Here is a 14179-nt window from a genome sequence, read left to right on the forward strand (position 1 = left end):
CTTGTTAACTTGTTTTGCAAAAATAAGGAGATTGCCAAGCATTGCTATACCTAATAATAACATACTTTGTACACTGCTCTGAGTTTCAGTTGTCCTGGCGGGTGGTATATAAATCAAATATTATTATCAGTGTCTCTAGTTTTCTTGATCATATTTCACATAATTACATCTCACTCTGTATTTCCTAAATTTTCTGTGGTTGATCATTTTTTCCCCTTCATAACCCAATACATAACTGTGGGCCCATCACACATCATCTGATGAAGTGGGCTCTCCTCTTTAAACAGTTATGCTGGTTCAAACACCTGTTAATCTTTACTGTGCAATAGCCTAACACAGACAGCCCTCTGGAAGAATACACAGTTACTTCACAACTGCAGTCACTGGGATGACACAATAGCCTTTATTTTATTTATTTCCTTCATTTATAGTCTGCTTTTCTCACCAAGACTCAAGGTTAGTTTCATAATTTATAACTGTGCAATCAAAGTAATACAATACAATAAGCAGTAGACTAAGAAGGATTACAGAATTAGAGTAGGGGACTAAAACGGTACAACGGGGACTAAAACAGTACAACAATAAAATCAAACTGGACTACACAATTAAACAGTGCAATGAACAAAGCAACGAAATCTTCAAAAATTAACTATGATCTGGTTCCCTTCCAGAACAGTTTCTAATAGATTGTCGAAGGCTTTCACGGCCGGAGAACGATGGTTGTTGTGGATTTTCCACAACAACCATAGTTTCTAATACAGCTTTCCGCTATTCCGGTCCAACACCCATAGAGAAAATAACCATATCCATTTCCAGCCATATTCTTTCTGACCCCCTGGAAACGTTTTCTACTCTCTTACAACAATGCCAGAAATCTCCAGGTTGCGGGTTTGGTGTTATAGTCCACCGAAATCAATGGGTTTAGAAGGGTGTAACTCTGCCTAGGACTGCGCTGTTATAGCAGTTTGGAAATTGCAGCACTCACAGCGTGTTGACTACATCATCATGCAGCTGCCGCTAGGGATCAGAGCTAGAAGTTGGTGCAACTGCAAACACAAAACCTCTAGGGTGCATTTGTTAAGGCTAATTTTTGGAATCCGCTCCTAAAAATGCACCGCAGAAATACTTCCTAATCAGGCTCGTCGTTGCAAGGCGCTTCCCTAGCTGCATAGCTCTATGGTTGAAGATTCGACCCGGAAACAGGAAGTCCCGCCCAGCTCGAGGGGATCGGTGCTTCGCGGATCAGCTGAGAGCGGCTGGAGCAGGCGGAAGAGCCCGGGGATTTGGGGAGGCCCGCTGAGTGCTGCTGCAAGAGCGAGAGGCCATGGCTTCCATTCTGGACGACTACCAGGACTCCATCTCCAACATGGCCTCTTCGCAGCAGATCCGCGGCAGCCTTGGCATCCCGCACACCGGTAGGAACGGGGGCTTTGGAACTGGTTGAGCCGCTGCTGCTGCCGCTGCCGCTGCCGCTGCCCCCCCCCCTCGTAACCCATATCCGACCGGCCTGTGCACGGCCCCAGACAGAAAGGCTCCTCCTTAGCTTTTTATACTAACGGTTGAATTGTTGCAGATATGCTTGTAGAGAAATACCCGAGTTTTAAATACCCGGGTTTTAATATCCAGGGTATGTTTGCTTTGACCCCCACCGCCCTCCTCGATCTGGGTGCATTTTTTCATTCCAATAAAAGTTAATTCAGGCATACGTTAGATTTACCAGCTTTTACCGTGGTTCATCTGGAATTTAAAGTGTTACAGGAGAAAACCAACTGCCAACCAGAACCTAATATTTTTCTGAGATGCATCCTTGAACTGCTGATAATTTGATAAGTGATGATAGTTAATGAGCAGTCCTGATTGCCTTACAAAACAATATCGCAAAGATCCAGACAATGATTTGTTTGAGGATTCTTCAGTATGTTAGTTTGCTTTGCCTCTATGGATAGAAGAATTTTGTGTTAGGCCTTCCAGGTATGTGTTGGAAGTGAACATTCCTCCTCCCCGAGGATGCTGACAGAAACCCCTTTGATGTCAGTGTTTTTGTGTGTCCCCCTCCCCCTTTCTGTGCTCTGTTTCCAGAGAAACTGATATTCATTAACTTGGGAAATGCCCCCAAACCAAACTTTTTTCTCCCTTGTGGACACTGAGGTGATGGATATGATCAGGTGCTTAGCAGGTCTTGTTTATATGGTTGCCTGAAATTATGGAAAGTTGCAAGAAATGTGAGCCTAGGAAAAATGTGAAGGACAGAGGTGATGTTATCTGTTGATGTTTTCTGTGTGCAATCAAGATGTCTCATGTATTCTGCTAATAAACAATGTGTTTGCTTGAGAATAAGCAAAGCTATGGAAAAATCAATCTCAGATTTTCAGCATTGTGTCTAGTTTGTTTATGATGCTAGAAAACTTGTGTATGTTACAGTGCTGGTCTGCAGTTAGTCCTCTTAAAGTCCATTGATTAGGACTGGAGTAACTGCATAGGACTGCTCTCTGATACAGGAGAGCATATTTGTTCAGCTTGCATAGCACCAAGTGCTGCTTCCATTTGAATGTACATAGCAAACTCAATAGTATGATTATTTGTGTGCTGTTAATTTCCTTTATATTGTTCATGTCTCTGGGTTTATTGAGAATCTGACTAGAAAATGTATACATGTCAAACTGGTGAACAATGTTACGATGGAGAAAAATTAAGATTTCTCTCCATTTTCTTTAGAGCAAACGGACAGTTGCTACATTCAGCAATCTGTACTGTGCAGCACCAGTGAATATAAGAATTGCCTAGTCCAGAATCCAGTTGTTTCAAATGATATGTTTCTGAGAGTTAACATTCAGGATTCAGTGCCATTTGGTCCCACTTTTGCATGCAATTTCTGCTTTCTGTTTCCAGTGTTTTTTTTTCTTTCAGAGTTATATATCATTGCTGTTTACTTTTTTTTAACCTTTGTTTTTATTTTTTTTTAAGGTTATGTGACTGCTCGGCTGGAAAAGGAGACTCACATTTTCAACAAACAGAGAATTGACTTCACCCCGCCTGAGAAGATCAACAGCCTAGTGGTCTCCTCTAACCAGCTATGTATGAGTCTTGGGAAAGACATAATTTTTAGGTAGTTTGTACAAATCTTTTATCATCGCTCATTAATTTTATTATTATTCCAGACAATTGAAGTTAGTCCATATTGAGGTGTGGACAAAATTGGCAGGCATCTAATCACCTCAGGAAATGTGTTATGGTCAGTGATGCATTGCTGAAGTGTCATGTCTTGCCTTTTATCCTGTGCTAAATTTGTGGTGATGGAAATGACCTTTAGAGTGTGATGATACCTCCCCCCCCCCACAATTCAGCATTACAATAAATATTTCTTTGAAATCAAATAGCTTTGTCAACAACACCCTAAGAATTGTCACGTCAGATTAAAAACTTTACAGAAGAGAGCCATCGTAATCCAATACATTTTCTACCAATGTCATGTGTCAAACACTGCCTATGATGTGTTTTAGAGCTTATCGATCACTGTCCTCTCTCTCTTGTTGTAATACGTTAACTCACTTAAGGAGTATTCCTGGTTCTTTCTTTGTTACTTGCTCTGCTCCCAGATTGGTCTTGTGAGCAGATGTTTCCAGGTAGGGCTAGATTGGATGAATCATTGGAGGGAAATTTTACCAGGCTCCCTCCCATGAGGATACTAAATGTCATGAAGCCGTGGCCACTACAGAGGATTGTGTGCCAGAAGCAACTCTGACATATACTTGCATGCCTCAGGGCATGCAATTCCTTGTTCAAAAAGAATATTGCCTCTTTCCAAGCAATGAGTTTCGATCCAGCACATAAACAAAATGGTGCCACAGTGCAGATGCTGAATGCTGGATAGTTAGTGGTTGGAGTCCTGGACGAATTTGATAGGGAACTTAAATCAATAACTCAGAGAGATTCCAATCATAATCATAAATAATACATTTCATTCCAAACTGAGTTCATGTAAAAAATACATGTTTTGAGGGGAAGTTTCAGAAATTGTTGGCCAATTGGTCAAGGTCAAGGTCTAAAATTACAGAAGACTGTTTAGGACTGTTCAGTATGGTCCCTACAGAGGACTGTTCAGTATGGTTCAAACTAATGACATGCTGGAGTTTTGTGAGCAGGGCTTCCAGAATCTTTGTGTGTGTTTGCATTTTTAAAAAAATTAGGCATGAGAGGACATGGTTCTATCATGACCACTGTAAAGGGTGGGGAGGTCAAAGCCTTCCCCTGTGCCATTTTCTGAACCTGAACTGGCCCTGGGGAGCCACTGTTTACTCCAGTGGGGCAAGCATAGAACCCTAGATCAGGCCCCTGTGCATTTAATTTTTACAGCAAAATTATGTCTTCACTTGTTTCAAATACTTTTGCCTATGCCCGCTAAGATTAGAATGAGAGATGGGCACGATCTGAATTACGATTTCAACCCCCCCCCCCCCGATTTTGGCGTTTTCGCCATTGTGACTCAGCTAATCGATCCAGCCGTCGGGAGTTTGCTAGTTCGGGACTTGATCGGATGGGTCAATTTCTGTTCAGAATTGCAGACGCTCTGGCGCTAGTAATTAATTCCCAGGGCAACGGAGTCAGGAAATGAGCTGTGTTTGCCCTCCTTCTGTCACCCTCAAAACACAAATGGAAGCCCAGCTTTCCTTGATTAGCAGGCTTCCTTCCAAACACAGAGCAGCAACCCAGGGGAGGGAGGGGGAAGGGGGTGGGTACAAAGGAAAGGCAAAAGGCAGTGCGGGAGGCTGGGAGGCCACCTGCGCCGTTCGCCTTTCCCCAGGACAAGGGGCGTGTGGGCAAGCCGGCCGCCCCTTGTCTTGCGGGGCAGGTGAACGGCGTGGGCAGCCTCCGAGCCACTCGTGCTGCTGCCAGCTCCGCAGCGCACCGGGACAGCCGGCTTGCTGCATGGGCAGGGGCGACTCAGGAGTGCGCGCGCGCAACAGCCTGACTGCGGTTGCTCTGGGCACTGACCTCCCCGATTCCCGATTTCGGACCAGAAACGAGACTTGATCGGTTAGAACTGGGAACCTGCGTTCAGCGGCAGCCCAGATCCACGATCAGCTTAATCGGGATTTATTTTTGGATCGTGCCCATGTCTAATTAGAATAGCAAAACAAAAAAATGATTTGCCAAAATGCCTGAAGACAAGTTATTTTCAAAGCTTTCTATGGTGAGTTGGAATTACAGAATGAATATTAAACCATTCTTTAAACATGACCTTGACAGTGTGAATGAAGCAAGAATGGAACTGCTTACAAAAAATGCTCCACTCTAAATTCACTTTAAAGTGTAGTGTCAAAGCAATGAATTTTGCAAGCTATCTACCAAGGTGCTTATGTTTCTGGACAAGCAAATGCTGCCCAGATGTTCTTTCCCAATTAATGGGGGTGGAATTTGGATAGTCAGTCATGGTAACACAAGTGGTCACAACCTCCAGAAACATTGAGTGCATACCATGAGCAGTAGTGTGCAAAACAGTGTGCACACAACAAAATGTGGTTGCTGGTGATCCAGTACTATTTTTATGTCTGCATATTGCAAAACTGATCGCTGAATTTAACTTGTATTTTTTTTCTATAGAACACAAACCTTTGTTCAAGAATGCTTAGTTCTGTTGCTGACTTTTCTGTGTGTGTGTGTTACTCCATATTACAAGTTGGCTGTTCTCCGTTTCATAATTTGTAAATGCCTGTGACTGCTGTATTTGAGACATACAATAAATACACAATAACAAAAAAGCAAGATAACATATTTTCCAAAAATTGTGTACAAATAAGCTCATCATCAACAACAAAGAGCCAGCATGGTATCAGGAGTATCAGACTAGAATCTTGGAGAACCAGGAGACCTTGGGATAGTCACAGATTTTCAGTCTAACCTACCCCACAGGGTGACTGTGAGGATAAAATTGAGAAGGTGAGAATGTTATAAGCCACAATGGGGAGAAAGGCAGGGTAAAAATGAAATGAGTAAATAAATCCTTTGCTTCCAAATAGCAGTTTCTACAGATCCACTTGATTTCTCTTACTGTTAAGTTATTTCAGGAGGAGTAGCTGTGTTATTCTGTTTGTAGCAGTGGAAAATAGCAAGAGTCCAGTAGCTCCTATAAGACTTAACAAAATTAGTGGTAGGGTATGAGCTTTCGTGAGCCATAGCTCACGTATCTGAAGAAGTGAGCTATGGCTCATGAAAGCTCATACCCTATCATTAATTTTGTTAGTCTTATAGGTGCTACTGTACTCTTGTTCTTTTCCACTGTTGAGTCATTTGTATTCTTCTTTTATCAGGCTTGATCTGGCCAAGGCAGATGAGCCTAACCAAGTAGAACTTGGACGAAAGGATGAAGCCAGAGTTTACAAGCTGTTCCTGGACCACACAGGTGAGATGAGAATAGGAGGTGTTAAATACTGTTTGACGTTCAGTAAATGTCTCAGAGTTTTTGTCTTAAGCTGTGTGTGTGTTTATTTTTATTTTATTTTATTTATGTCATTTATAGTCCGCCTTTCTCACGGAGACTCAAGGTGGATTACACAGTGTGAGATTAGTACAGTCAATATCAGGAACATTTCTGTAGATAATGCCATAGGATAAATAGATACAAGTTCCTGAAAACATAGCATTATCATGAATCCAGTACAACATAGTGGTAAAGTCTATGGTTCCTAACACATTAGCAGATCATCTGAGATCCTCTCCCTACAGTATAGCCCTCCTATCTGAGTAAAAAGCCTTTTTGAATAATTTGGTTTTGCATCATTTGCAGAAAGCCAGGAGAGTGGGGGCACTCCTGACCTCCTCAGGCAGGCCATTCCATGTAGTAGGAACCACCACAGAGAAAGCCCATGTACGGGCTGCTGTGATTTCGCCCATGAATGGGGTGGCACTGGCAGGAGACCTGTTTGAAAGAGTGAAGCTGCCATGGAGGAGCATAGGCGGGGAGGTGGTCCTGTAGGTATGCCGGACCAAGACCTTGAAGAGCTTTGTAAATGATAACCAATACCTTGAACTGAGCATGGTAACTCAGTGACTGCAGTAAGAGAGTGATGTTCATTCTCCTGCTTGCTCCTGGTAACAGTCGAGCAGCAGTGTTTTGCACCAACTGGATTCTCCTAGTTACTTTAGATGGGAGACCTATGAATACTGCATTGCAGTAGTCAAGTCTTGATGTTACCCTAGCATGGATTCAGGTGGCCAGGTCAGCCATGCTGAGGTAAGAAGCCATTTTCCAAGCTAGGGAGAGGTCGTACAAAACATTTTTTATGACTGCTTTAACTTGTTTTTCCAGTAATAGCACTGGATGCAGTATAATCCCTTGGCTCTTAACCGAGTTTGCAAGGATCAGACAAACTTCATCAAAAGTGGGGAGTACAGTGTCTTTCAGGATCTCTGCCTGCCCAACAAGCATCACTTCTGTCTTGTCTGGGTTCAGTTTCAATTTGTTTGTTTTCAGCCATTTCATCACAGCTTTCCGGCAGCGATCCAAGATTTCTACTGAATCTTGTGGGGACCTAGATAGCGAGATAGAGAGTTGGGTGTCATCTGCATATAGATTACATCCAACTCCATAGCTGCGAATGAGTTCGCCTAAAGGTTTTATAGAGGTTGTTAAATAACACGGGGGATAAGATTGCACCCTGTGGAACCCTGCAAGATAGCTCCCATTCTGGAGATAGCTGGTCTCTAACAGCAACCCTTTGAGTCCGTTCCATGAGAATCGATTTAAACCAGTAAAATCAAAAAGAGTCCAGTAGCACCTTTAAGACTAACCAATTTTATTGTAGCATAAGCTTTCGAGAATCAAGTTCTGTTCGTCAGATGCCTGATACAGTGACTGGTCAAATACAGAAGAGCAGGAGAGAAGAGGCAATTAGGGGGAGGAAGGGGGAGGGAGCAATCAAAACATTCCTTTGCTAGTATATGTAAACATCTCCTTTTAGTGTGTGTATCAGTTGGCTTCAAAGGAGTTTGCGCTGTTAGTTTGTAGAAGCCAAACAGCTAGACCATCCAATTCCAATGCAGTATGGGCCTTCGATAACCACAGCTCTCCCTGCCAGATGCATCTGACAAAGAGATCTGTGGTTCCCAAAAGCCCACGCCAGGTGCCACTGAGCTCCCCCAGACCCCACCTCTGTAAAGGAAATCTGTGTGTGTATGAGTGTGTGTGTGAGAGAGAGATGCATGTTTGCTACCTTTCTCTAATGGATTTATTAGCAAGAATGGTATAGCTGAAGACTATGGAAATGCGCTTTCTTCACTGCTGTTTATAAACTGTAGTAGAGTAACATTAGCAAATAACCTTAAAACTGTTATTATGCTAAACTGCATTTCCTTTTATCATATATAGTAAATAATGTCATCTAATTTAAGCTACTAAGATATCCAAGCACTAAATAATATTAGATATTGATATGCATTATCCGTGAGCATTGTATTTGGGATGAAAACTCAAAAACAGCTGTAAAAACTTTCATACGAATCCTTTGAGGCAAGCTGGAGATTCCTAAGCAATTATCAGGTTTTTTTTGTTATGTTTTTGTTCTCGTTGAAAATAAGTGGGGATGAAGACATGATGATACTCAAGACAATTAGACAAATTTCATCTCCTTAGAGGATTTGAATATTTCAGTACATATATCAAATCTTTTTGTCAAAGTGTACTAAAACATTCTTTAACATCAGAAGCTATGCCTAAGGAGGGATCCTTAATGATCCTCTGTTCATTATTTCTTCTTTTCTTTCATGGCATCCCTGTTTCTTTGCAGGTTCTCACCTTGTCATTGCCCTGAACACCAGCGAATGTGTCTATTTGAACCGAAATGCTCAGAAGGTGCGACCCCTGTCTCGCTGGAAAGGTCACTTGATTGAAAGTGTGGGTTGGAACAAGTTCTTGGGTTCAGAGACCAACACAGGCCCTATTTTGGTGGGAACATCCCAAGGCCACATCTATGAAGCTGAGATTTCTATCAATGAGGGTGGTCTCTTTGGTACTACTCCTGACCAGTACTTCCGCTTCATTTATAACTTGGAGGAGGAGGCAGGCCCGACTCCAGTGTGTTGTCTAGAGATAGAACGAGGAATTGATGGGAAATGTTTTATCATTGCCACCACTCATAAGAGACTCTTCCAGTTTGTTGGCAAGATTCCAGAAGGGGCTGATCAACAAGGCTTTGGAGCTATATTTAGCATGCCTTCCAATCACCTGCCTGGGTTCCGTGAGTTTCCAGCCAGCTTGGGCTACAGTGAGATAGCATTCTACACTCCAAAGCTTCGCTCTTCTCCAAATGCTTTTGCGTGGATGATGGGAAATGGTGTCCTGTATGGATCACTGGACTATGGACGTCCTGACTCTATTCTGAGTGATGAGCAAGTCTGGGAGTACCCTTCTGATGTAGACATTTCAGTCAACAAGCCCATCTCCATAGTGCTCACACAGTTCCATTTCCTGCTGCTGTTTCCTGACCAAGTGAAGGCTGTCTGCACTCTGAATGGGCAAGTTGTCTTCCAGGATGTGTTCCTGGATAAGTTTGGCTCATTGACCCGTATGATCAAAGATCCCTCATTTGGACAAATCTGGATTCACACAGAAAAGGTGGTGTTTCGGTACAATGTACAGCGAGAGTCCCGAGATGTGTGGAAAATGTACATGAACATTAACAAGTTTGATTTGGCCAAAGAGTACTGCAAGGACCGTCCTGAATGTCTGGATGTTGTCCTTGCAAAGGAGGCTGAACACTGCTTTCAGAACAAGAAATTCCTTGACAGTGCTAAGTGTTATGCTTTGACCCAAAATTTTTTTGAGGAGATCGCCCTTAAATTTATTGAGGCCAAGCAGGAAGAAGCATTGATGGAATTTCTTCTTAGGAAGCTGGCTAGCTTGAAGTCCTCTGAGAAGACTCAGTTAACTCTGCTGACCACCTGGCTGACAGAACTCTACTTGAATCGCCTGGGAATGCTGGAAGGGGATCCCTTGAAACAGGCCCTCTATTTGAAGACTCGGGATGATTTCCGCAGCTTTTTGGGTAGCCCCAGAAATAAAGACTGCCTGTTCAACAACAGAGCAACCATTCATGAGCTGTTAGCCAGCCATGGGGACACGGAAAATATGGTGCACTTCGCTGTCCTCATGCACGATTATGAGCGGGTGATAGCCCATCACTGTCAGCATGACAACTACAGTGCAGCCCTAAAAGTCTTGTCCAAAATCAAGGATGAGGCCCTTTTTTACAAATTCTCTCCCGTCTTGATCCAGCATATCCCCAAGTTGGTGGTAGACGCTTGGATCGAAATGGGCAAGCAGTTGGATGCACGGAACCTCATCCCTGCCCTTGTCAATTACAGTCAGAGCGGCAGCACCCAGCAGATCAGTGAAGCCATTCGATACCTGGAATTCTGCGTTTATGAGCTGAAGGAAACGCACCAAGCCATTCATAACTACCTGTTGTCCCTTTATGCTGTGTGTGATCCTAAATCGCTGTTGATCTATCTAGAAAATGCAGGATCCTACTCGGACAAGATCCACTGTGACCTGAAGTATGCGCTTCGGCTCTGTGCAGAACATGGCCACCACCAAGCATGTGTCCATGTGTACAAAGTTATGGAGATGTATGAGGAGGCAGTGGATCTAGCTTTGCAGGTAAGTGTGCTGTTATGAGAACAATGAGCATTGTGAAGTTGTGTTCTTGAAAGTTCAAGGGCTGAGAGCAGAGGTGGATTGGGACATTAAAGTGGCCCATGACTGGGCCAACCTGAGTGGCAGCAATGAGTGTTAGCTATCCCATTGCCACATTCAGCTTGCACTAGGCCAGTGGCAGAAGGGAGAGTGCAGTGGATGAGGTCACACCCGATATCGCCACCGACAGGGTGCAAGCCAAGGGGCCTCCGCATCTCTGCCAACATCACTAGGACTTCAGTTGTTCCTGGCTGCCAGCCGTTCTCCAGGGTGGTGGCCCATCCGGAACTTTCCTGATACCCATCTGCCCCTGCTTAAAAGTCTCTTCAAGGAGTGGTTGGAGAGGTAATGATGTTTATAGAAGACTGAGGATACGCTGGAAAAGACTGTTGCCTGTTAATGAAAGGATTCCTTTACTGAATTATGTCACAGTCCATTTAGTCTGATAATCATTATATGGGCAGAAAGTTTCCTTGGAAAATGTCACAAACATGGCATGAAGGCAGTAGTGCGCCCTATTGGCTGTCCTGTCACACAGAGGTAAACTGCTTCCGTTTATGGAGATTCTGTTTACCCATTTTGACTAATAGTCATTGATAGGCCCATCTTCCATGAATTTGTCCAATTGGTTTGGAAGATGTTTGAATTAGCAGACATTGTGTAAGTGAATTCCACAAGTTAAATATACACTGGGTGAAGGTCCTCCATCTACTGACAGTATATTTAGCTGGGTGACCCTTGTTTTGTGAAAGGGAGAGAGCTTTGTGCTGTTTGCCTGGTGTGTGAGTGACATGGGACTAGTGGAGGAGTGCAGGAGCTGGGAACTGATCATGGAGTAATGAAAGCCGTGGTTAGAGGGTTGGACTAGGACCTGGGACAATCTGGTTTGAATTCCCTCTTTGCCATGGAAGCTTGCTGTGTGACTTTGGGACTGTCACACTTTCTCAGCCTAAGCAACATGTTGGTTGTGAGGATAAAATGAAGGAGGGGAGAATGATGTGATAAGTCACTGAGTCCCTGTTAGGGAGAAAAGGAGGACATGTTTTTTTAAAAAAAGCTCTTGGTACCCAAGCCCTGGCAGTAAATATAGGGCTGGTTGGATACAGTTGAAGTTTGCATCTTTGAAGTATGACTGTTTCTACCTTGTTTTGTCTCCAGCTGAGTAATGCCTCTGATCAAGGCAACCCCACAGTACAGCTGCTAGTCTTGTGCAAGGCATGCCATGTCTGCTGTTATCTGGTAAAGAACAGGGTGATGACTGGGCCTTGACTGGGCTGAGAGTTGCTGTGAAATGGATGAAACAATCCTGTAGCTTTTATAAAGAATGGAGTTTGTATCTTTTTGTATCTCCTCTAATGGGTATGTGAAGCTGGTCTTCTGCTATGTTGTGGGAGAAGAAAGAAAATGTGGCTAGGTATTAAAGGAAAGCACATGTGAAAGCCATGAAGAAATGCAACCCTGGTTGAATGGCTGTATCTTGACACATCTCTGAATTGTTGCTTTTTCAGAATATCCAAAGTGACACCAGTTTTGTGTTTAATGAACAACATCTGGTTTGTGTATCAATACTGTGATGCAGTTATCTCTGATACCTCTTAGGGTGCTACAGCTTCTCCAACTGTATATTTTGTGACAGAAGTGGCTGAAATCAGTAAATATTTCTTTTTAAATTTTTGGGTGCTTGTTTTAGGTGGATGTAGATATGGCAAAGTCCTGTGCAGATCTCCCTGAAGAGGATGAGGAACTGCGGAAGAAGCTTTGGCTGAAAATTGCTCGGCATGTGGTCCAGGAAGAGAAGGATGTTAAGAAAGCCATGGTCTGCCTTTCCAGTTGCAACCTGTTGAAGATAGAAGATGTTCTGCCATTCTTTCCAGACTTTGTCACTATCGACCACTTCAAGGAAGCCATTTGCAACTCTCTAGAGGCTTACAACAAGCACATAGAAGAGCTGAAGACAGAGATGGAGGAAGCAACGCAGAGTGCCAGGAGAATTCGGGAAGACATTCAGGAGATGAGAAATAAATATGGGTCTGTGGAGTCCCAGGAAAAATGTGCAGCATGTGACTTTCCACTTTTAAACCGCCCCTTTTATCTCTTTCTCTGTGGCCACATGTTCCACTATGATTGTCTTCTCCAGGAGGTTTATCCAAATTTGCCTGCCTATAAGCAGGCTAAACTGGAGGACCTTCAGAAGAAGCTTTCGGCCACAAGTCAACCATCCAAATCCCACCATCGCCCTAAAGATGCGGACATGTCTGGCCAAGGAAAGGGCCAGCCAAGTCGAGAACAGATGAAAGCTGACATTGACGATATTGTGGCAGCTGAATGTGTGTACTGTGGGGAGCTAATGATCCGTACCATTGACAAGCCTTTCATTGATCCACAGAGATATGAATCGGAGATGCAGAGCTGGCTATAGGGCCAGTGTGTCCCTGCTTATGAGCATGAAGCTGCCTGCAGAGCATGTGTATTGGCAGCTGAACTCTGGGCATCTTAAAGCAAATGACTTCTCTAGAGATCTGAAAAAGTGTTACATGATCCTCAATATCTGTAGAGCATTACATTAGTCCTGCAGAGTGGGGAGTCAGTGATGATCCTGGTTTCTTGAGGCGTGTTGGCTTCCAGCAAATATACTACAGCTCTGAGAGGCACCCTACCTGCTTTGTATATGGGATTTATTTAGAGTGTTTCCCCACTGCAAAGACTGAATGGGATTTTATTTCATCGAGAAAGAAATGGAAACAGTGGCTTGTGAACCGTTTTCCAAATTTCTGTAAAGAATTTGGCAATGGTGGGGATGCCTAGTTGCATAATCCTTTATTCTTTTCAAATGTGAAACTTCTTCTTTTGTTATCCTTTTGTAATGGGGGGGAGTCCATTTTCTGTTTCTATAACATTAAAGGAAGAAATTATGCATAAACTCCTGTTGCTGAATGCGCATCTTTTTGCATTACTGTGACGTGAAACTTCATTCTCCATGTAAATGCTACATTTTTATTCAGGTCTTTTGGGATTGTATTGTCCTTTTTTCCTGGTTTCCTGAAGGTGTTATTTTGGGCAGCTGTACATTATTGAATTTCCCGCAGGGTTTCTTCGTTTTGTTCAAAGTAAATAGAATAAATTATGGCACTATGATTGAGAGCATTTGTGCAGATTTGTTTGTTTCGGGTTTCTTCTCCATTAAGACAAAATCTATACTAATTTTGTTGGGTTTAGTATCATCCCTTGCTTGGATGTTTGCATTTCCCGAGTTGAAGAGCACTTGGCTGCTAATGGTCTAACAACAGTATCCCTCCTACGTTATTGTCTGTACATTCCCGTGGACTGGAGATCCTTAAAACAGAGCTGGAAACTGGAGTGCTGCTAACCATAAACCCCAGTTGGCTTAGAACCACTCATAATTCAGTTTTAGTGATTCTTGAATGACTATTGAGAAATGGTAGTTGGGGGGAAAGAGTTGGAGTTGGACATGTGTCCAGAACTGAAAGT

General features: G+C 43.2%; 1 protein-coding gene across 2 annotated transcripts; it reads left to right on the forward strand.

Annotated features, from left to right (window-relative positions):
* The first annotated feature begins 1239 nt into the window (after window positions 1–1239).
* On the forward strand, window positions 1240–13829 carry VPS18 (VPS18 core subunit of CORVET and HOPS complexes). Of its 2 annotated transcripts, XM_054972380.1 has the most exons (5): window positions 1240–1415; window positions 2965–3106; window positions 6309–6400; window positions 8784–10654; window positions 12381–13829. In XM_054972380.1, exons 1-5 carry the CDS (start codon window positions 1325–1327, stop codon window positions 13107–13109), a joined length of 2925 nt encoding a protein of 974 aa, XP_054828355.1. In that variant the 5' UTR covers window positions 1240–1324; the 3' UTR covers window positions 13110–13829. The 2 variants fall into 2 exon arrangements, with proteins under 2 accessions (XP_054828355.1, XP_054828356.1); XM_054972381.1 differs by lacking the exon at window positions 1240–1415 and having other exon boundaries at window positions 2995–3075.
* The last annotated feature ends 350 nt before the right edge of the window (window positions 13830–14179 follow it).

This window comes from Eublepharis macularius, chromosome 2 (assembly GCF_028583425.1).
Source record: "Eublepharis macularius isolate TG4126 chromosome 2, MPM_Emac_v1.0, whole genome shotgun sequence".
NCBI lineage: Eukaryota > Metazoa > Chordata > Lepidosauria > Squamata > Eublepharidae > Eublepharis > Eublepharis macularius.